Below are 24,788 nucleotides of genomic sequence, written 5' to 3'. Positions count from 1 at the left end.
GGAAACCCAAGGAGGGGTCGCTATGAGTTGGGGCCGACTCAACAGCACATAACAACAACAACAACAAAAATGAACACACTCTTGATTTTAAAAGCAAAATGCCTATTTCTACTCAAAAAAAACAAAGTCACTGTCATTGAGTCGGTCCCAACTCATAGTGACCTCTCCTTGGGTTTCTGAGGTGGTATCTCTATGGAAGTAGATTGCCCAGTCTTCCTTCTGAGGAGTGGGTGATGGGTTTGAACCTCCAGACTTCTGGTTAGCAGTCAAATGCCTTAGGCACTATGAAGGGAACTTCTTTAATCTTTTAAAGAGTTTCTATGAATTTAGTTGAGAAATATTAAAATCTTTCCCTATGATATTGGTAACAGAAAGATATTCCTATCATTTCTATTCTACATTGTGCTACAGATCCTAACAAGTGTAATGAGGCAAGAAAAAGATGAAAAATGTGTAATGATTTGAAAGGAAGAAATAAAGCTATCTTTATCTGAAAACAACATGATTGTGAAAATGCAAAATAATCTATAGATAAACTATCAGAATTATTAAATGAATTTAGCAAGTTCCTGAATAAAAGAGCAAATTAAAATATATATATATATATTCTACATCTATACCTAGCAAAAAACAATTAGAAAATGAACTTTGAAAGGGTTATCATTTAAAACAGCAATGACAACAAAAAAAAAATCAAGTATGTAGGAATAAATCTTACCAAAGCTATGAAAAATCTTTGGTACAGAAATCTATAAAATATTGATGAGAAAAATTAAAGAAAATAAAAATAATTATAAGGATATACCATAACCATGGATTGGAAGACTCAATACTGTAAAGATATACATTTGACCCAAATTTACCTATCTATTAAATGCAATTCCAACCAACAAGCCAGTTGGTGATTTCAGTAGAAACTGATGATCATATTCCTAAATTCACAAGGCAGTCCCAACAAACCAGGGTGAAAATTAGAAATACAACTACAAAGTTAAATGTTAGGGGAGATGTAAAGCAATTAGAACTATTGTTGCAAGTGCAAATTGGTAACAATACTTAGGGAAACTGTATCTCAACAATTCTACAGAAATATATACATATATTTATAGCAGCAAAATTCATTATAGCCTCAAACTGGAAACAATTTAAATGTCTATCAATAGTAAAATGGATAAATTGTGATATATTCATATAATGAAAAAAGTGAACTACTGCTATACACAACAACATAAAGAATCTCATAAGCATAATATTGAGTAAAAGACAACAAATGTAAGAGTATATGTTGTCCTAGTCCATTAATATAAAATTGAAAACAAGAAAAGCTAATTTGAATTGATAAAAGTACTAATAGTTGCTATATTGGGGTGAGTAGGTATGACTAGGAAAGGGAATAAAAGTGTTTCTGGATCCTGTTAATACCTTTTTTATTTTTTAATCTTGAACTATAAATGTGATTTATGTGCTTTTCTGGCTGATTAAACATCAATTTAAAAAACATGCAAAAATAACTAGAAAAATTCTGAATAAAGTAAAGTAGGGAACAGTCAAGACCTATGTAATATTATAATGTACTACAGATATAGGAGCCCTGGTGGTGCACTAATTAAAGCATTTGGCTGCTAATAAAAAAGGCCAGTGGTTCAAACCCAGCAGTTGCTCTGTGGGTAAAAAGGTGTAGCAATCTGCTTCCCTAAGAATTATAGCCCTGAAAACATTAAGGGGCATTTTACTCTGTCCTGTAGGGTTACTATGAGTTGCAATCGACTCAACAGCAATGAATGCAATGGATTATTACAGTTCTACATTTCCTTAAGCACAGTGTGGTATAGATACAGGAATATATAACAGAACAACAAATGGGTCCCAAAATGTGCCTAAATGCAAAATGGAACATTTGTACAATGTGTACATTAAAAAATACTTAAAATATTATGTTAGAAAATAATCATACTTAGAGACTTCAATAAGCTGAATAACTAAATAAAATTAAATCCTGGGTTATCCAAAGAAAGCAAATCTCTTAAATATTTAAAATGATTGGGCCCCCATATAAAATGTATATAGTTCAAATTCTCATCACCACTCAACAACCAACAGAAAATATCTGACTTTTCCCATATTCTTTTCTTCTCCCTTCAAGGTGAGAAATAGATTAAAATTGGACAAGATGAAAAAGGATGGACTTTTTTACTATCTGAAAAATGTAAAAAGCTGACCCCCTCACTCTTTTTTCATTATCTGTATAGAGTTCAAAAGGTGTATTTTCTTTTAACTATTTCAGGACTGTAAAAGAGTAGGCATCAGTTTAAGTGACAGAAACCTCACCTCAAATCAAATAGAGATTTGTTGGTCCCTTTAATTAAAAAATCCAAGGGTAGTTTTTGCTTTGGGAGGGGTTGAATACAGAAGATTAAATAATGACATTGGACATGGCTTTTTTCTCAGACAGCAGTATCCTTTGTGATCACAAGATGGCTGCCAGCAGCTACCTAACCAGCTTTCTCCTGATTCATCATCCAGTGAAAAGATGGGAGTCTTTTCCCACCAAAGACCTCATTGAATTGCTTTGGCTCTGAATGTACCCTTTCTGGACTAAACACTCTGCAAGAGAAATGCACCAATTTGTCAGTTTGAGTGGATTCATCCTAAATCACATATTCTACTTCTGAGGTAGTCTTAATCTGGAAGTTCTACTGAAACCTGTCTGCCTGGCACTTGAAATACCCGTGGCATAGGGTCCAGCATCATAGCAACATGCAACCCATCACAGTACAACAAACTGACAGATGAGTCATGAACCTTCTGGACAAAGACAGACTAGGAAGAAGGACCTGGCAATCTACTTCTGAAAAAAATTGGCCAATGAAAGCCTTATAAATAGCAGCAAAGTATTGTCTTATACAGTGTCAGAAGATAAGCCCCCCAGGTTGGAAGGCACTTAAGATTCAACTGGAGAAGAGCTGCCTCCCCAAGGTTGAGTTGGCCTTAATGACATGGTAGAATAAAGCTTTCAGCTTCTTCATTTGCTGATGTGGCAAGACTCAAAATGAGAAGAAACAGCTGCAAATATCCATTAGTAATCTGAATGAGGAATGTATGAACATGAATCTAGGAAAATTGGAAGTTGTCAAAAATGAAATGGAATGCTTGAAGATTGATATTCTAAGAATTAGTGAGCTGAAATAAAGTGTTACTGGCCATTTTGAATCAGACAATTATATGGTCTACTATGCCAGCAATGACAAATTGAAGAGGAACAGTGTCACATTCATCATCAAAAAGAACATTTCAAGATATCCTGAAGTACAACATGTATCTACACAGCTACAAGGAAGACCAGTTAGTATGACTGTCACTCAAATTTACACACAAACCACTAATACCAAAGATGAAGCAATTGAACTTCTAGAGTCTAAAATTGATCACATGATCAAGATGCATTAATAATTACTGGTGACTGGAATGTGAAAGTTGGAAGCATAGAAGAAGGATCAGTAGTTGGAAAATATGAGGTTGGTGATAGAAACACTGAGATTGCATGATAGACAACTTTAGCAAGACCAATAACTAATTCATTGCAAATACCTTTTTTTCCAACAATATAAATAATGAGCATACATGTGGACCTCACTGGATGGAACACACAGGAAACAAATCAACTACATCTCTGGAAAGAAGCAATGGAGAAGCTCAATATTATCAGCCAAAACAGGGCCAGGAATCAACTGCAGAAGAAAACATCAATTTGCTCATATGCAGGTTCATGTTAAAGCTGAAGAAAATGAAAGCACATCCACAAGAGCCAAAGCCCAACCTGGATTAGATCCCACCTGAATGTGGAAACCATCTCAAAAATAGATTTGAGACTTCTGGTAAGATGAAGGAATAGGCAGACAAGCGACACAGACTGTCTTCAATAACGAAAAGAGAAACCAATTGACAGAGATACAGAAGATAATCCTGGAGTCCTGAGCTTTGAAAGGAAGTATACAGAAGTGGATTAGACACCAACTCATGGAAAAACCTGAATGAAAACAGTGAGTACGGAGATGGTCAGAGCAGTGGACTGTCAGCTACTCTGACAGGACCAACAGCCTGAATATTTCCAAGTTGTATTGGACCTGAGAATTGACCTAAAGATCAGCCCTGGTTGCCAAGGGCTGCAGGGACAACTGCTCTGGTGGCCTATGACTAGGAAGGGAAACAGCAAAAAGGGAGACAACCTGAGCTGTGGACTTTCAGCTGTCCAGAGAGCACAGCCATTTTGATTGCTTCCAAGCAGCGGCCATTTGGATTATTTAAAGTGACTGAGGGTGCAGCCATTTTGAATGTTTACAAGTGGCAGCCATTTTGGACATTTAAAGTGACCGAGGGCACAGCTATTTTTAATCTTCACAAGCAGTGGCCATTTTTGATATTTAAAGTGACTGAGGGTGCAGTCATTTTTAATCTTTACAAGCAGCAGCCATTTGGATTTTAAAGTGATAGCATTCTCATTAGGATTTCAGGGACCTAAGAATAGTCTCCATTTGCCAAGGATGGCAGGGACATATAAGAGACTGACAACAGGAAAGGAGATAGGTGGTGAGTGTATAAATGCTGCCAACTAGCAAATAGAGGAGCACAGCACAGTACCCTGCTTATGTAGATAACATACAAACAAAGCAAACAAAAATCGTGGGCAAGTCACTCCAAGACACAATCACCAATTAAATATAAACACAAAAACATCACAATGCTTCAAAAACAACAGAGCATTACAGGCCACACAGAGAAGCAAGATAAAGCAGGAAAAACAAGGACCAGGATAAAGACCCAAAACACATCCCTGAGGAAGACACAGCATTGGAACTCTCTGATAAGTAATTCAAAATAATTATATTTAGGTACCTTCAATGAATTGAGAGGCAGATCAAGGAAAACACTGACAAAATTGAGGAAAACATGGAGAAAACCCTAGAACAACTTCAAAAGACAATACAAGAACAAAATGACAAAATAAATGAAAAATAAGAAATGATACAAAATCTACAGACAGAAATCCAGAAGATTAATACTAAATTTTCAGAAATAGATAACACATTGAATGGGCAAAGAAGTAGAATTGAATGGAAGATGGAATTAGAGCGATTGAAGGCAAATACCCTAATACTTCTTTGGAAAAGGATCAATCAGAAAAAAGATCAAAACAAAATTAAGAAAGCCCAGGGATCATGTGGGATATCATCAAAAGGAATAACCTATGTGTCATTGGAATTCCAGAAAAGGAAGAGACAAATAATGCCACAGAAAAAATTGTTGAAGATTTGTTGGAAGAGAATTTTCCTGGTATAATGTAAGATTAGAATAAATCCATTCAAGAAATCCAAAGAACCTCAAACAAGATAGACCCCAAAAGAAAATCACCAAGACATATCATCATCAAACTCACCAAAACCAAAAACAAAGAAATACTGAAAGCAGGACAGGAAAAACGAAAAGCTACCTACAAGGGGTAACCAATAAGACAAAGCTCAGATTTCTTGGCAGAAACCATACAGGCAAGAAGACAATGGATGGTATATATATAAAACCCTGAAAGAGAAAAATTTCCAACCAAGAGTTATATACCCAGCAAAATTGTCCCTCAAACATGATGGTGAAATTAGGACATTTCCAAATAAGCAGAAATTAAGGGAAGTTGTTAAAACCAGACCAACCTTACAAGATATGCTAAAGGACATCTCTTTGGACAGAGAACCAACAACAGCAAACAACAACTGACCATTAACACACATGATGACATAACGCAGAAATCAACCCAGTTATAGAAGTATCCAAAGTAAATAAACCTACAAGATTGTAAGCAGAGAACCAGAGACATCAATTGACAAATGTGGACAACTACAAATCAAAAAGAGGAAAACAAAATTATGTAGTTACAGAACTTCCAAATGGTAGGAAAGTCAAAACAACTATAAGATAGAATGGACTGTTCCAAATTTGGGAAGAAAACTATAAATTACAGGGGAAACTTCACATCCAAATAAAAAAGAGGACCAGCACAAATATTAAGCAAATACTAAAGGAATAGCAACAAAGGAAGTGATAACATGATTCATAAACAAAATGAACTCAGTACAGAAAATTATATGGAACAAAGAAATTAACACCACAAGAAAACACATAACAAAATGACAGCAACAAATTCATACTTTTTGATAATTACATGTCTGGCAAGGGACTTATCTCTAAGATTTATAGAAAACTCCAGTGCCTCAACAGCAAAAGGGTTAACAATCCAATTGAAAAAATGGGCAGAAGACATGAATAGACACTTCACCAAGGAGGATATTCCCACAGCCAGCAAATACATGAAGAGATGCTCACAATCATTGGCCATCAGAGAGATGCAAATCAAAACAACAATAAGATACAATCTCACCCCAGCACTGATGGCAAAGTTCAAAATGAGACAGAAAATAGCAAATGCTGGTGGGGTGTGGAGAGATTGGTCCTCTTATATGCTGCTGATGGTACTGTGAAGTAATACAACCACTGTAGAAAGCAATATGGTGATTCCTTAGAAAGCTGGAATTGGAGATATCATTTGACCCAGCAATCCCATTACTAGGTGTATATCTTAGAGGGGTAAGAGCCAGGATAGGAACAGATATATGCACACTCATGTTCATCAGAGCACTATTTATAATAGCAAAAAGATGGAAACAACCTACGTGCCCATGAGCAGAAGAGTGGATGACCAAACTATGGTACATACACACAGTGGAATGCTACACAGGACTAAAGAACAATGTAGAATCTGCAAAACCCCACATAACATGGAAGAACTTGAAGAGCATTGTGCTGAGTGAAATAAGTCAATCACAGAAGACCAAATATAGTATTAGTTCATTGTTGTGGAGGATCAAGGAAACATTTATATATGGAGGGAAACTTTCTTTGTTGATTCCCAGGGGTAGGAGGGGAGGAGTGGGAACACTGAACACACACACACACACACAAAAGCATTGACCCATGTAACTTTAGTTTTGTGTATTTCACTGTACATAAATTATATTTCAATAAAATGCACTTAATAAATTAAAAAAGACAAAAGTAGATTTGATGCACTGAATGCTAATGGACAAAAACCAGATGAGTTTGTGGGATGACATCAAAGACATCAGACATGAAGAAAGCAAAAGGTCATTGAAAAGATAGGAAGGAGAGAAAAGACCAAAATGGATATCAGAAGAGACTCTGAAACTTGCTCTTGAACAGAGTAGCTAAAGTAAATGGAAGAAATGATGAGGTAAATGGGTGGAACAGAATATCTCAGAGGGTGGTTCAAGAAGACAAAGTAAAGTATTATATAATGAAATGTGCAAAGACTTGGAATCAGAAAACCAAAAGGGAAGAACACGCTTAGCATTTTTCAAGCTGAAAGCCTCAAGTTGCAGTATTGAAGGATTCTGTGGGCAAAATATTGAATGATGTAGGATACAACAAAGGAAAATGGAAGGAATACACAGAGTCACTGTATCAAAAACAATTTGTCAAGATTCAGTCATTTCAGGAGATAGCATATGATCAAGAGCTAATGGTAGTGAAGGAAGAAGCCCAAGCTTCACAGAAGGAATTGGCAGAGTACCAATTGAGATTTTTCAGCAAATGGATGCAACACTGAAAGTACTCACTCATCTATGCCAAGAAATTTGGAAGACCAACACCTGGCCAACTGACTGAAAGAGATCCATATTTGTGCCCAATGCAAAGAAAAGTGATACCACAGAGTCTGGAAGTTGTCAAACAATATCATTAATATCACACATAGGTAAAGTTTTGCTGAAAATAATTTAAAAATTATTTCAGTAGTATACTAACAGGAATTTGCCAGAAATTCAAGCCAGATTCAGAAGTGGGTATGGAATGAAGGGTATAATTGTTGATGGCAGATGGATCTTGACTGAAAGCCAAGAACATGTGAAAGATGTTTACATGTGTTCCATTGACTATGCAAAGGCATTCGACTGTGTGAATCACAACAAATTGGATAACATTGTGAGTAATGGGAGTTCCAGATCATTTCATAGTGCTCATACAAAACTGAACATAGACTAAAAGGCAGTTGTTACAGCAGAACAAGGGGATACTATGTCACTCAAAATCAGGAAAGGTATGTGTCAGGGTTGTATTTTTTCACCATACTTATTCAATCTGTATGCTGACCAAGTAATCCAAGGAACTGGACTATATGGAGATTGGAGGAAGACTCTTTAACAACCTGTGGATGCAGATGACACAACCTTGCTTGCTGAAAGAGAAGAGGATTTGAAACATTTACTGGTGAAGATCAAAGACTACAGCCTTCAGTATGGATTGCATCTCAATTCAAAGAAAACAAAAATCGCCACACCTGGACTAATAAGCAACATCATGATAAACGGAGAAAAGATTGACGTTGTCAAGGATTTTATTTTACTTGGATCCACAATCAATGCCAATGGAAGCAGCTGTCAAGAAATCAAACAATTTAGTGAATTGGGTAAATTTGCTGCAAAAGACCTGTTTAAAGTATCAAAAAGTAAAGATGTCACTTTGAAGACTAAGGTGTGCCTGACCCAAGCCATGGTATTTTGAATCATCTCATAGGCAAGCAAAAGCTGGACAATGAATAAGAAAGAATAAAGAATTGATGACTTCGAATTATGGTGTTGGTGAAGAATAGTAAATACACCATGGACTTCCAGAACAAACAAAATTGTCTTGCAAGGAGTGCAGCCAGAATGTTCTTTAGAAGTGAACGTGGTGAAACTTTGTCTTACGTTCTTTGGACATGTTATCAGGAGGGACCACTCCCTGGAGAAGGATATCATATTTGGTAAAGTAGTGAGAGTGAAAAAGAAGATCCTCAATAAGATAGATTCACACAGTAGCTAAAACAGTGGGCTCAAATAGCAACAGTTTTGAGAATGACATGGTAGGGTTTGAAGATGCAGTAGTGGTTTTTTTTTTTTTTTTCCTCTGTTGTATATAGAGTTGCTACAAGTCAGAACCGACACAACAGCTAATCATAACAGCCTCTGAGATATAGAAAATTCATCTTACGAACTGAGAATGGGGAAGCAGAACCGCAGAGGGAAAGTGGAGTGTGGCCACTAAGAAGAGGGTGAATAGATCCCAGGCTGCCCACATGTCCACTCCAGGGTAAAATATACTTGAGATAGGGAGAAATATACCTGAGATAGGAAAAATGGATTAGGCTTGGGGATTTGTTTCTGCAATGCTGAAAACTAGACAGTCAAATCTCACGTTCTGAAAAAGATATAATGAGGGGGAAAAGTGTTCCTCACCCAATATCTCCCTCCTATGTTTTCAAGTCCTCATTGTTTATTTGGGTGACAGTGTTTGTTTTGATCAACTGGCCTCGAAAATAAAACAAGTGCTCAAGATAATTGATGATCACTGCCACTGCACAAAGGCCATCTTGTACTGAAGGAGCTATGTCTTTTAAATCCTTTCCTTCTATTGCTGGTTTTAAATAATGTTTCTGACAAAATTCTGCTTTTCTTTCTATCAACTGTCAGTTGACTGGTATTGGGCATTATTTGTGGGGCTGTAAATACATTACATGAAAAAATAATGAGTCCTTAAAAAGTCAAGAAAAATGCCTCCAGAGACATTTATCTAACAGGGAGATTTATGTAAGTCCAGGAATGAAGTTTCAGAAACTTCAAATGAAAAGTATGGAAGCTAAAACAAAGTCTCTTCCACATCTGCCTTTATTGTGGAGTTTGGATGATTTTCCCTTGCATTTTTAATCTGGAAGATGGACAATGTTTTTCATGTTCATCTTTAGTTAATGGTCTAATAGTAACTCTTGGGAGCATCCCTCAGTACAGCATATTATTACTCCATTCTTGTGACTGAATTTGATGTATCTATTGTATTCTTGCTGCATAAACTGATCCCTGGGATTAATCATTTTCTTTTTATCAGCTAGAAAGTATAGACACTTAATGAATATACCTACATCAGTCAATGTAATGAGTCTCGTTGTCTGGGCTCTGAAATATACTGATTATTCTAAAGTTGAAGTATAGTCTACATTCAAACTTACTCCAGGTTTCCAAGTTTTCCCTTCATATCTGTCTGAGGAAGATAAAGCTTTTTTTTTTTTTTTTTTCTTTTTTCAATTTAGTTCTTCAGAATCTGGGCAGTTAAATGCATCTACTAGGTGATGTGCAAAACAGATTAAACAAGCTTTGCATTTTTTATGACAGTACACCTTAAGAAAATTACTTAGCTTCATTTTCTTTAACAGGGACTATTTTGTCATCTTAGTAGGAATTGTTGCGTGAAAGGATTATGCTAGTCAATATTACCCAGGGGTATCTCTGGCAGCCTTGCAATTGGAAAGAAGGGGATGTTAACATGGCTATAGCATCTGTCACGTTTGAAGAACCGAAGCAGAGTCAGCTGACCTGACAGAAGAGGCAGGACTCCTGTGCTCTCCAGAAGCTGACCCCAAAGCCGCAGGGGTGGTCTTCCACGATAAAGGAAGACCATTCTGTCATCAAAGATTGCTGAAAGAAATTAAGTGGACTCAAATCTGAGTCATAATTAATGGATTTGGTTTCTGTTTTGTTTTCAGTTGTTTGAATTTATGAACTTTTTGGCTGAGAACGTCATCTTCTGTTACATGGGCCTGGCGCTGTTCACGTTCCAGAATCACATCTTTAATGTTCTTTTTATACTTGGAGGCTTTGTATCCTTTCTAATGCAGCATGTGTTGTGGTTAGGGAAGGGAACACACTACTTCCTTTTTCTGATTATTCTGCTAAATTGTTGAAGTAATTTCCCCAGTTTAACTACAAGGCTCAACTTCAGGTAGATAGGTAATTTCCAGCTAAAGCAGAAAAGCACTCTGAAAAATTGGAGCCTTTATTAAATACTTATGGTTTAGCAAAAGACATTGAGAAAACACTGAGGGAAATAAAGAGGAAAGGAACAAAAGGGAACATTTTTCAAGTATTCAAAAGATGTTCAACTAAAATTATGAATCATTTACGTGAAAAATTATGTTGATCCATTCAACACAGAAAAATGGATTTAATATGCATTAGAGAGTATCAGAAGATGCTCCTGACAGCCAGGATTATGGAGCTTTGGGAATGTTTTCATTGCAAAATGGTAAAATCTATTTTTCCAAGGAGGTCTTTAGAAATAGGGTAGACAGAATAAAGATTAAATGAAATTAGCATGATGAATTACTTTCAACATTATAACTATTGTACAATATAAGTTGATTTTAATAAGCTAGCACCTTTTCTGTAATGAGCATGGGAACTAACATCTAGACCTCACTTTTAATGCAGAGGATTTTTCTAGCTCCAGTCTGGACAAAAGACATTTCTAGTGCGGATGGATGTCTGTATGAAAGAATTTGAAGCCCTAAGGACACTTAGTAACTGTTGTCTTTCTTCCTGCTTGGAAAATGGGCAGATGGACCCTGAGATCATGGGCAGATAATCGGAACAGTCTGAAGAGCCTAGTGTCTCTGAGACCTTTTCCAATTAAGCATCTGCATTTACCTCTTATTCCCTTTTTCAGTGACACTCAGCTAAACTGAAATTTCATCCAAAACCTGGATCTCAAAAGGAAACTCCTTTTCTCCCCTAAAAAACACCATCCCATTTGAGGATAAACTAAGTAGACTATCAGGGAAGATGACAAAACGGAGAGATTTTAGTGAAATGCCTTTTAAAGCAGCAGTTGTATTATACATTTGGACAGGCAATTCCTCTCAAAATTAAATCCACTAAAAGAAAAAAGTAAGGAAAGCCTGCTAGATACAGAGAGTATAAACTGATGGAAAATAAGATGGTAATCACAAGCAGAAGTACCTTTATTCTTTCTAAAGTGTGCTTGAGAAGATAATGCCACATCATCTGAATGGTCTCTGCCAAACATTTTACAACAGGATTGCAGATTGAGTCAGTCATCAGCAATATAAATGTGATGAGAAAATTTACAGTGATTGAAATGCATTGGATTATCAATTTTAAGCCAAGCATATATTCAAAGAAAGACAGAGTTCTCTATTGTTTCTGGAAAGGAGTTGACATCAAAATATGAATCGTGGAAATAAATTGGGCATGTATGTACTAACATGTTTATTCCTGCTTTCTGGATCATAATATATGGAGAGATTTTAAGCTTATAGGCTCTGACTTCATTGTAGCAACATTTTCCTTAATGTTCCCCTGTGCTTATCTACAGCTAGCAATTTTGGTTGCCAGAGCCTGCAACATATATCCCCTCTCTTTCTTCTTGAATCTGGGCCGAAAACAAAAGATTCCCTGTAACTTTCAGCACATGATGATGTTTTCAGGTAAGTGAGTTAAGTTAAATGTTACCACTGATATTTTTTCACATTTTCACAGACCATGAAGACCCATGCAGAGACTTAGGGATCTAGGGGAAACAGAACTTCTCTTCACCCCCAGTGTGCCCAGCACCATGCTGATACTCTGTAAGTTCTGAGCAACAGCAGGATTTATCTTCTAGAAAGAAAGTGAAAATTAAAGGGAACCTTGTTGGGATGACCTCAAGGTATAGTACCTGACCTGGAATGGGCAGTGGGCCTCCCATTGACCTATTCCAGATCAATTTTCCTATCAGGGAATCTAAATTATTATTTCACTAATTTCACACTTCAAGTAAATAGTGGGTAAATTGTATCACTCATATCTAATGTTAAAGTTCCTTCTCCTTAAAATCCCTGTTCCTTCCCCATGCAGAGCAGCTTCTCATGATTAACACAAAAGGAAATCATACTGTTATTAGTAGAAAAAACAAATATTAATTGAGAGCTTACCAGGTGGCAAGACCAATACTGGAGGACGAAAGTAATAAGGTCTCTGCTCTCAAGAAGCTTATGTTTGAGTTTCTTAAGCCATACCTGAAGGCTCCTTTCCAGAAGAAAATAAAACAGATGAACTTGCTGACCATGCACTACTCTGGGGACTGTAATTTCTTTCTGTCTAATCAGTTTTTCTACCATCAGTCTTGTTCAGAGACCTTTCCCCTTACATGCGTTCCAGGTGTATGTACACATACAGTACACTCAGAAGCAGTTCATTGGAAGATACAGGAGAGTAAAAGAACTGCTCACAAAATAGGGCAAACACATATCATTTGGGGCATAAAGAGGAATGTGGAAAAAGCCACAGAAATCGCATTTACTTAATATCTTGTTAGTAATGATCTCGAACATACAAATGACCGTGAAGATGGCACAGGACTGGGCAATGTTTTGTTCTATTATGCATAAGGTTGCCATGAGCCAGAGATGACTGATTGGTATATATTATATACCAATATAATGAGTTGATTGGTATATATTATATACCAATCTTATAAAGCAGATATAACCTATTTTGTAGATGGAAAAACTGAGGTTCAGACAAAAGTCTTTGTGAACTCAGGTTTGTGACATTTCACTTCAAACCCAACCAAGTATCTCACAATTCATATTCCTAGAAGCAGCATAAGAAACAAAAGTCTTATTTCACCTTCAGTTCCATTCTGGACTGCTCCACACAGTTAAAGCAGGGTATTGTCCAGGTTGAGAATGAATCATTTAATCAAGTACAGGCAGATGGAGATGTAAAGTTGAAAACACTCTTTTGAAGTGCTCTGACAGCACTTCCCTACATTTCCAGGTATGAGAGGGTGAGAGAGAGAGCAGTAAAGAGGATGAGAAATTGGACTCATAGGTGAGCTTCAACTTGGGACAGAAATGAACTTTGCCAACTATGAGAAAGAGAATTTGATCACTAATAAATAGGAAACTAGCACCATGTTGCATTTCTGCAAAGCATTTCTAGGAATTAGAAAGCATTTTTGTTTCTTTCCAACAAAACTTCAGCAGCCTTACTCTAGAGAACACTAATTAAAGTTAAATATTATATTTTAAACAATGTTTTACTTGACAAAGAATACTTTGAGAAAAGCTCCTAAAGTTTTAGCTAGTCACGTTGGGATATGAAGTCACTGCCCAAATGATCTCATGGTCTGACGGTTTCCAGGGTTTGGGGCTTTCTATATTTGCTTAGCTGTAGGACTGGAGATGCAATAAAACTGATAGACACCAGCAACAGGGAGTATTGTAGCCAGAAGATGTGAGGAGGTACAGAACTTGGTGATGTCTTTATGAAACTCTAAGCAGAGGATCAACAGTCTCAAGCACTTGAGCCAAATAGAGCCTGAGCCTGTTTTTGTAAATAAATTTGGAACACAGCTGTACCCACTTGTGTACATATTGTCTATGACTGCTTTCACACTACAATGGCACAGTTAAGCAGCCACAACAGTAACTGTATGGCCTGCCAAGCCTGATATATTTACTATTTGTTCTGGTTCTAAGGCATCCAAACCCTCTCTAAGGAAAACAATAACCTTATCACTTTAATGGGGTTGACATTATTAATTTCATTCACAGGAGTACAAATCAGCTAGTCTGCATCATTAAAAAGACCAGCATACCAAAATTTCAGGACACCTACATAGGTATGACTGTGATGTCCAGATAATGGTGTCCATTGTCTTCCACACTGAGGGTGTATGCCATCTGTCAGGCATTAAATCACTCGATATTAGTGGTTCAACCACTTAACCTCAAGGCTTACAGTCTTCTTGGGCCAAAGTGAACTTCTTTTATAGATTTGACTGGATCTTTTGTTTTGTACACTTTTCACAATGAAATGAACTTGAATAACAAAGAGATTGGGTTACTCCCTTATATTTTATGTCATTTTAATTAAAAGTTAATAATATTCATGATGCTCCCTGGGATGGTTTTAGGAATACTGGACTTTCCACCAAAATCTGTTTTCTGGGCTTTAAAAGGAGGAGATTATAATATTAAATGGCTATGTAACTTAATCATAGGTGCCAGAACTCAAAAGTCACTTTACATATTTCTAAGACATTTTATAGGCACAGTTTTGAGACTCATAGCCTGGTGAGGTAGCATAGTTATTACTGGTATCTTTTTGCAGATTACAAAGAGAGAGACATTAAGAGATTGGGTAACTTGCTCTCAAAACTAATTAGAGATGAAATTAAGACTTGACCCCAGGCCTCTTGGTTTTGGGTTTAGAACCTTCTCATCTACATGACACTGCCTCAGATTTACCCCCAAGGTCATGAGAACAAAAATTAAATCAAAACCATGTCCTTCCTAACCCAGGCCAATTCCAACATATCTAACATGACCCTCATGTAAACCCAACCCCCATCCAGTTTATAATCAACCAAGAATGTGGGCAACTTCCCCTCCGCCAGCTCAGGTTGTGTACTCTAAACTCCACCCCCATCAGTGTCCATAAAGGACTGGGTGAGGTCACCACGTGCACAGCCAAAGAGCTCCAGACTCGGCTTTGATTTTCTGCATGAATTTTGATATGCTATACCTCACTCTGGACCTAAAGTTTTAAGTGTATTTTTCAGGAAATAAAGAATTTAAAAAGTCAACTTAAGGTAACATAAACCAGAGAAAGAGGTTAACAAAGCAGATCAAATAACACACTGTCTAGCTTACTCTGGGTGTGTGAGAACAATGCTTGCTGAAACCAGATGGGAAAGCCAGACCCCTTAAAGAGTATTTGCTTTTTAATGTATTCTTAATGTTCTTGATTATCCCTGAAGTGTTTTTAGTCATCCAATAAGAAGGATGACTTAAATAGTCCTCTGGCTGAATCTAATTGCCCAGACTTCAATTGATTGAGGTAGAGCCTTTCTAAAGAAAAAAAAGAAAAAACCTGTTGCTGTCCAGGCAGTTCCAACTCAGGGAAATGACTCATGTGTGCAGAATAGAACTGTGCACTATAGAGTTTTCAATGGCTATGACCTTTAGGAAGTAGAACACCAGGTCTTTCTTTCAAGGAACTTCTGGGTGGGTTGTTAAGTCCGTAACTGTTCACAGCACCCAAGGACTTGAGCCTTTCTTCACATGTCTTAAAACACTTTGCAGAGTCCTTTGCATCAGGTAAGCAACAATGACCATGTATCTAAAATGGAGTGTGAATTTCTTTATATATTCACAGTCACCCAGTTATTATTTAGCAGACATTCGTTGGCACACCATATTGGGTAGGATTAGGGCCAACAAAGGCAAAGATGTGGGCCCTCCTTTAACTAAGAGAGAGCCTAAGAGAGAGAGCTTGGGGTCCCTCAGGCTCAGTACACTTAAGAAAGTATACCTAAAATAGTTCACAGCCTAATCAGATAAGAACCTGAAATTCCTTTCTTTGTCAATTACACCTTCCATTTGACAAATCCTTGTCCATTGTTACCTTTACTTCCACCTTATGCACATTCACTTGGCACTGAGCTGGGGAGATGCTGGAGATGTTTCCAAGCAGAAATGGATTCACCATAAAGTCAACAGGCTTCTGGCTCTCTCACTTACTCCTATAAGAGTGGTCTGATGGGCATAGAAACTGTGTAAAACTATGATGCATTGTACTCTTTCTCTTAAAGAAGGCCCCCAAATTGTGGGGGCTTTGTTATTGTTGTTAGCTGCTATCAAATCAGCCCCCAACTCATGCAACCTCATGCATGATGGAATGAAGTGCTACCCAGTCCTGTGCCATTGCCATGATTTCTTAGGGATCAGACCATTGAGATCCAATGGTTTTCACTGGCTGATTTTCAGATGATTGCCCATCTTAGTCTGGAAGCACTGTGAAAACCTGTTCAGCATAATAGCAACACCCACGCTTCCATTGACTCACAGGTGGTGGCTGCACGTGAAGTGCATTGACCAGGTATCAAACCTGGATCTCCCACACTGAAGGAAAGAATTCTACCCCAGAGCCACCACTGCCTGTGAAACCTTTACATACATTGTTATGGGGTCGATTCTAACTCATAGTAACCCTGTAAGACAGAGTAGAACTGCTCCAGAGGGTTTCCAAGGCTGTAATCTTTATTGAAGCAGATTGCCACATCTATCTGCTGCAGAGCAGCTGGTGGGTTAAGCCAAGCGCTTAACCACTGCACTACCAATGCCTCTACCATGCAAGCATGAGGCCCCACAAAATCTAGATCAGACCTGTCTCCAAATCTGGATGCACCTAGAGACGAAAGTTTAAGAACGGATTCGGCTGCTTATTATTACTCGTCTCCTGGGAGTGAGAGGTCCATCAGTGAGTGTTGAAACAAGAGCTCTGGTTCATCAGTGTTTTTGAGGAAAACTCACATTGTCCGTGGATGACCTTACTGCCACTGCTACCCTCTACCCGCACCCCCCCCCACCACCACTGTTTGCCTCTAGAGACAAACTGAATGAAACAACTGTCAGGGCTGGATTGAATTTCTCACCTAGCATAGACTCCACCTGATTTATTTTTAAAGACTTTGATTATCTACACACACACTGCCTTGGAACAGTAAGATGAGGAACTCATCTCAAGGTCTGTCTGTCCTCTTAAGAAGCCGTTAATAATGCAGATTCTGTTCTTAGCAGCTTGGATTCAGTTAAGAATCATCCAGGGAACTTTACCCTGAGACATTTTTAAAACCTTCTTTAAATTCAAGGCCAGAAGGCCATAACTGCTGTGGTGTATCGTGTGACACCCAGCACAAAAGGCTTAAGAGGAATGCTAAGCTCCCCTGAAACTGTTCATGTGGCTCTTGAACACAGCCCTAGTTAGCACCATGAGTTAGCAGCCCTCCCCAGCCCTCAGCTCCCTTGAAACCAAAGAAGCAGTGCTCTGTGGTTTAAATTAAAGGAGGAGATGTGCTTCGCACAAATTAGCTTTCCTATTGATGTGGTGCATATTACAAGAATCAGGCCTCTTGTTTTAATTCAAATCCATGTGCTGCAGTTTTTATTTAATTTAAAACTAAATAGAAGCCAGGAGTTGCTGGAAGGAGGGGAAATGTCAAGCCCAATTGAGCTCTGGCAGCCGCCCTGAAACCACTCTGACGTGGGGATGCGGCTGCTGGGCTAAGGAGCGCCGTGCAGAGCCGCTGTGCTTAAATGGACAGGAGAGAGGCCAGAGAAGCACCTGGGCAGGCTGTAGATGCCAGACCATATGTCAAAGAACACTGGTCTCCCAATGTGTTGCTTTCTGCTGCACTGTGAAGATGATGTTGAAAGCACAATGTGTCCTATCACGTAGCAAGAAAGAGTGGCTTTACCCAGAAAATGTGACCACAGTGTATGGATATAATAAAAATCCTCATCCATGAGTTCAGATAGCTGTAAAAACAATAGCATCGCATATTGTCAGGCTTTGCTGCTAATGTTTGTGGCTCATTTGGTTGTCCACTAGCACTCATTAACATTCAGATAGCTGCCGGCACCAGAAGATTAAGAGAAAGGCATGGATGGAAAACTTTAAATTAAGACTATTTTTCTATTAGCATTCATTTTTCCCTCTCTCAATTGTGAAAAGATTGCCATTGCTATTGGAGTTACATAACACTAGCAGTCTGCGGCTTTTGGAATGCCAGTGTTCTATGGAAGGACCACTTGAGAATCACTGCCAATGTGGGAGGCCACCTTTCCCAGTGCCTTTCTGGTGAATCATCTCTCAGGCCTTAGTCAGAAGCCAATTTGAGGCTCTGACCAAAAAGTGGCCTTATCCAACTGACCAGTAACATCCACAAAGAAAGCATAAATGGAATCCATGAAAGTGAAAATCAGGGAAGGTTACTATTTCAGCAGTGAGTAGAAATAAGAATCTGTGTCTATGACTATGCAGGCTAATACAACTCCACTAGGCCACCACAACTATCCCACAACCATTACCAGCCATCATGTAAAATGACAGTTCCATGCTCTAGATCCTTGATTCCCAAAAGTGTGGTCTGTGAACCAGCAGCTTCAGCATCACTTGGGAGCTTGTTAGAAATTTTGAATCCAAATCTTCATGTTAACAAGATCACCAAGTGATTCTTGGACACATTGAGGTTCCCTGTTTTCCTCATTTCCCCCATATTCACTCAAGCTGTACCTCTGTCTGGAACCCCTTCCACATCCGCCCATTTCCATTCTCTTGCTCAACTAATTCCTGTATTCTTCAGATCTTGCCTTAGACATCCCTTTGTCTAGGAAACCTTTGTAACTCCTCAAGTTTAGGGTAGTGTTTCTCTCATCTATTTCCATCACATGTAATACTTCTGCTGTCTTAGTACCCATTACAATCTGCCATGACTTCTGGGTTGCTTGCTTGTATCCAATCTACACTGGGAACTTTGTGAGGGCAAATGCTTATCTGTTTATAACTCACCCCAATCACACAATGTGAAACACAATAGATCCTCTACAAATACTTGGTGGATGCATAGGTGAATGAAGGAATGGCATTTGTTTCCCAGCCAAAATTCCCCATTTCACTCCAGCTGCCACTCAGGAAACTAGCCATTTCTATGGTAACAGTTCTGGGAATCACACAGAACTAGCTCCACAGGCAGCTCATTGACCATGCTTGCCCAGATCCACAGATGGGAACTAAGCAATGATCATTTCAGGACAAGAGAGCAAAATTAAAAAAAAAAAAAAAAAAAAGTTAATGAAAAAAAATATTACTCATTTCTGGCAAAAAAAAAAAAAAAAAAAAAATCTTCTGAGTATGATAACAGAAAACATTGTTTATACTTCCTCTGAGAATTTTTTTTTTTTTTTTTAATCTTAGCTTGCTTGGTGTTAGGGGAAGTGTTTACTTTCCAATTAAAATCCTTAGATCTAATTAATAACCCTGGGACTTTCAAGTGATTCAAATCAAGAATCAGACTAAACCCATCTTCAAAGCTTAGGAAAAAGAACTTCTTAAAAAAGTATATACAAAGGTTGTTCAAGCATCTGAGCCCCTCTAAGGAGCAGGGCTCTTCCTTTTCTTCTGTCTTACATTGGTCATATTTCCAGACAGGGTGAGCCCATATGACACCATCATGTGGGCCAAGGCAAGTGGATGTCAAGCATCCCTTGCCCAAAACCAAAAAAACTCACTGACATCCAGTAGATCCCAACTCATAGAGACACCCTTTGGGTTTCCAAGGTGGTAAGTCTTCATGAAAGTAGATTGCCCAGTCTTCCTTCTGCAGAGTGGCTGGTGGATTTGAACACCAACCTTCTGGTTAACAGTCAAATGCCTTAGGTTTTTAGCCCCTTGGCCCAGAGGCTCAGTATTCTCTCACTCCTCCAACTCTTCCCTGACTTGGACATATTTTGTGCAATTAATTAAGCTACTGTCTCTTCCTGACCTGTACAAGGCCCAGCTACTGGGGCGAAGGTTCAGAATGTTTTTCCATCAGAGGAGATGAACTTCAACTAAGCCCTCATCTCACTTACATAGTACTCAGTGTAGCCAGGGTGACACATCTTTGAGCAAAGTGGGAGTAGGTTTCCTGAGGTCTTATCATGGGACAGGGTTAATCAGCCTATGCAAGAAATGAGCTATGGAAATGTTTTGACCAGTGTGTCAAGCAGTCACAGGAAAAGTCATCTTGGATCATGAACAACCACGAGCAGCACTGCTGTGATGAGGCAGTAAGCACAGTAGACCAGTGTGAATTGCAGATCCCATTAAGCACTCCTAGTTTGGAATGCTGAAAAAGTTTATGTGATTATGATTTATTTAAAACATCCAAGAAATATCTTAGAACTGTGCCCAGCCTCATACAGTTGTTTTCTCCTACTATTAGGTTTATACATTATTATTCTTCACTTAACTCCAAAATAAATTTACAATGAAAATTACTAGCTCTTGCATTTTTAAGCAACGAATTATGTTTTGCTTTTTGGCATATCACAATATTTTCTAAATAGAAACTACTTGTTTTGGAGAAGTGCAGTCAGCTCAGGCTTTGAATCAGGTTCAGCAACTTGGAGCTATGTGATTAACCTCCAAACCTCAGCTTCCTAGGCTGCAAAATGGAGATGGTAATACTTACCTTAGAGGTTGAAAACCAAACTAGAAAATACATATAAAATGCCTGGCACAGGGTCTGCCACCTAGGAAACACTTGACAAATGGGAGTTTCCTTCACTTTCTTTAACCACCACAGATGACAAGACAGCTGTTAGTGCTTCCACAGAGATAATGACTTATATAAATTCACAACTGCTGTCAGGAAAATCTGAGTTTGAGGTTTTCATTCCAAAGTTTGGCTGTCAAGTCACTGCCCAGCACAGTCAAATGCTGCATATACAAGTGGCATATACCTGTGAAAGACAAAGACCAATGGTTCCTCCTTTCCTTATCTCCTTCCCTCCCTTCATTTAAGGACAATTACTGATATTCTACTTTGGTTCCAGCAGTGCCTTATTCCTGTCATTAATATATGAATCAAAATGTCATAACTCAAAGTACTAGTTTTTGTGAGGGAAATATATTATGGCTCCCTCTGGGCCAAGCTGCACATATAAAATGTCACAATCTACTCAGACATTTATCAAGTATAAGAACTTGGCATGATTTTGTAGACAATCATAAAAAAAAAAAAAAACAGTTGCTATTGAGTCCATTCTAATTTATGGCAGCCCCATATGTGTCAGAGTAGAACTGTGCTCCATAGGGTTTCCAATGCCTAATTTCTTGGAAGTAGATTGTCAGGCCTTTCTTCTGAGGCATGTTTGAGTTAACTTGAACCATCAGCTATTTGGTTAACAGTTAAGCACATTAACCCGTGGGTCACCCAGTTGTGCTCCAGACAACTATAGACCATTCTATATATTGAGGTAGTATAGCCAACAAGAGCACACCAGCTCCAGGAAAACACAGAATAATGAAAGAGATGATCCGGGATACCTATCATCTCTACCTGGGTCCCAAAAGGATAGAGGAAAATAAAAAATTTCATTTAGGAACTTTTCTTATACATCTAGGTCTTTTAGAATGCCCAGAGTTTTACCACAGTGGATAAGGCACATGGATGCTAACCAGAAGGTCAGCAGTTCAAACCTACCAGTCACTCCATGGAAAAATGATGAGGTAATCTATTTCTGTAAGGATTTACAGCCTCAGAAACCTAATGGGGGTCACTATGAGTCAGAATCAACTCGATGGCAGTGAGTCTGGTTTTGGTAACCAACTTCACCTGTCGATTGAGGCAAACAAAGAGGCTGCATTATTTTTCCCAGTTGTCCACAGGAATTTATTTACTAATTTCTTGCTTGATTTGGCATTGAGTGCACACACACATACACACACACACAAAACTCACTGCCAACGAGTTGGATCCAACTCATAGCAACCCCTCCTTGGGTTTCCAAGGCAGTATCACTATTGGGAGCTCTGGTAGCAGAGTGGCTAAGACACTTGCCTGCTAACCAGACGGCTGGTGGTTCAAACCCACCAGCCACTCCTCGGAAGGAAGGTTGGGCAATCCTACTTCCGTAGTGATACTGCCTCGGAAACCCAAGGAGGGGTCGCTATGAGTCGGGTTTGACTCGACAGCACATAACAACAACAACAACATCACTATTGAAGTAGATTGTCCAATCTTCCTTCTGAGGAGTGGCTGGTGGGTTTGAACCACCAGCCTTCTGGTTAGCAGTCAAATGCCTTACGCAATACACCACCAGAACTCCCATGTGCACTGCATTGAGTGCACGTAACCTTAGAAAACTATCAACTCAAGCAAACCAAGTTCGAAAAATGAAGGCTATCTGTGCCAGGCACAAATCCCTCTAATTCCGCCCTCAGGTCTTTTGGATACAGTTCAGAAGAAGTCAATAAGATTGATTTGGATGAATTATATGTGCAAATAAGCAAAAAGCAGTTATATTTAAAAACACCTAATGCTAAATTTCCATGGAACCATTAAGTCATTTAGAAATTTTCAACCTTGTCACAGATATGTTTGGGAGGTTTGAATGTTCCTTGGGCAGCCCCACCTCCAGACCCACTGACTCTACTAGGAAGCCTTTCCCAAAAGCACCAGGGATTTTGGGAGGGGGTGTGGTTCCACAGCTAGGGAAGAAGGAGACACCAGGGAAGATGTCCTAGGTATGAATTGAAGTCTTTCCCTCCCTCTGCAGGAATCTCATTTATACTCACTACCCATCTCCCTACAGCGCCTCCCAAGGTTTCATGGCACTTTCTTGGAGCTGATGTAAAACTCCACAAGTATAGGTGAAAGCACTTGTGTGAACAAGCATTTTAAAATACACAGCCTTCAGGCAAGTTTGTGTGCTATCATTCCTCAACAAAATTCTTCCTATTGTTTTCTTCAGGGCACAATGCTCATTTCAGCTGCCTGAGGAAATGGGATGTTTGGTTTGACTGGAGATAAAAACAAATCAGTGTAGATTGGGTGAGGGGGAAATAAAACCAAACCAAACTCACTGTAGTCAAGTGGGATCGGACTCATAGTGACCCCTCCTTGGGTTTCTGAGGAGGTATCTCTGTGGAAGTAGATTGCCCTGTCTTCCTTCCGAAGAGTGGCTGGTGGGTTTGAACCACCAACTTTCTGGTTAGCAGTCAAATGCCTTATGCACTATACCATTTTGAGAGGAGGAACTTAGAGTAAAGTGAGGGCCCCAAGGTGTCCATGATGCTGGAGAAAGGGGCAGAAAGAGGATGACAGAAAAGACAGGGAGGAAGACAAAAGGCAAAGTGCTTATTTGTAAATCTTGCCTGAAATTGATCTTTTGCCTAAGAAAAGGGAAGAATAAGTGATCCTCATCTTTCCTGAAAAACTCAAATTTCTACTATAACCATGAAATCTGAGCTTATGAAATATGAAATATTCAGTAGGGATAATAAAACCTTATTCATTAAAAAACAAAAGTTCAGTGATTCTATAGGTAGATGTATTCTACAGGTAGAACGGATTTAGTGATTCTATAGGTAGAACGGAACAAGGGGACACTGCATGGTTTAAAATCAGGAAGGGAGTGTGTCAGGGTTGTATCCTTTCTCCATACTTATTCAATCTATGTGCTGAGCAAATAATCCGAGAAGCTGGACTATATGAAGAAAAACGTGGCATCAGGATTGGAGGAAGAATCATTAACAACCTGAGATATGCAGATGATACAACTTTGCTTGCTGAAAGTGAGGATGACTTGAGGCACTTACTGATGAAGGTTGAAGAATACAGTCTGCAGTAGGGATTACGTCTCAATATAGAGAAAATAAGAATCCTCACAACTGGACCAATGAACAGCATTACAATAAATGGAGAGAAGACTGAGGTTGTCAAATAATTCACGTTGCTTGGTTCTACAATCGATGCCAATGGAAGCAGCAGTCAGGACATTAGACGACGTGTAGCATTGGGAAAGTCAACCGCAAAGGAACTGTTTCAAGTGCTGAGGAGCAAGGATGTCTCCTTGAGGACTAAGGTGTGCCTGACAGAAGCCATGATATTTCCAATTACCTTGTATGCATGTGAGAGCTGGACAATGAATAAGGAAGACCTAAGAAGAGTTGATGCTTTTGAGTTGTGGTGCTGGCCAAGAATGCTGAAAGTACCATGGACTGTTAAAAGAACTAACAGGTCTGTCCTGGAGGAAGTGCACCCAAAATGCTCCTTGGAAGCAAGAATGGCCAGACTTCATGTCACCTATTTTGGTCATCTTGTCAGAAGGGACCATTCCTTGGAGAAGGATGTCATGCTTGGTAGGGTGGAGGGTTGACAAAAGAGGAGGAGGCCTTCAACAAGATGGATTGACATGGTGGCTGCGATGATGGGCTCAAGTATAGCAGGGATTGTGGAGCTGACGTGGGATCGGGCAGTATTTCATTCTGCTGTGCATGGGGTCACTATGAGTCGGAAAC

The 24,788-nt window shown here is 38.8% G+C and overlaps 1 protein-coding gene across 1 annotated transcript in view; it reads left to right on the top strand.

The window, feature by feature from the left end:
• Positions 1-24,788, top strand: part of SLC9A9 (solute carrier family 9 member A9) — a 1,057,350-nt gene that overhangs the window by 675,314 nt on the left and 357,248 nt on the right. Inside the window, exons 10-11 of the mRNA XM_007952889.1 lie at positions 10,640-10,753; positions 12,268-12,379. Coding sequence (XP_007951080.1) covers positions 10,640-10,753; positions 12,268-12,379 — 226 coding nt within the window. The remainder of the gene's footprint in view (positions 1-10,639; positions 10,754-12,267; positions 12,380-24,788) is intronic.

This window comes from Orycteropus afer, unplaced genomic scaffold (genome assembly GCF_000298275.1).
Source record: "Orycteropus afer afer isolate SDZICR_OR568_19922 unplaced genomic scaffold, OryAfe1.0 scaffold00363, whole genome shotgun sequence".
Lineage (NCBI taxonomy): Eukaryota > Metazoa > Chordata > Mammalia > Tubulidentata > Orycteropodidae > Orycteropus > Orycteropus afer.
This window is presented reverse-complemented; position numbering and strand designations above follow the sequence as displayed.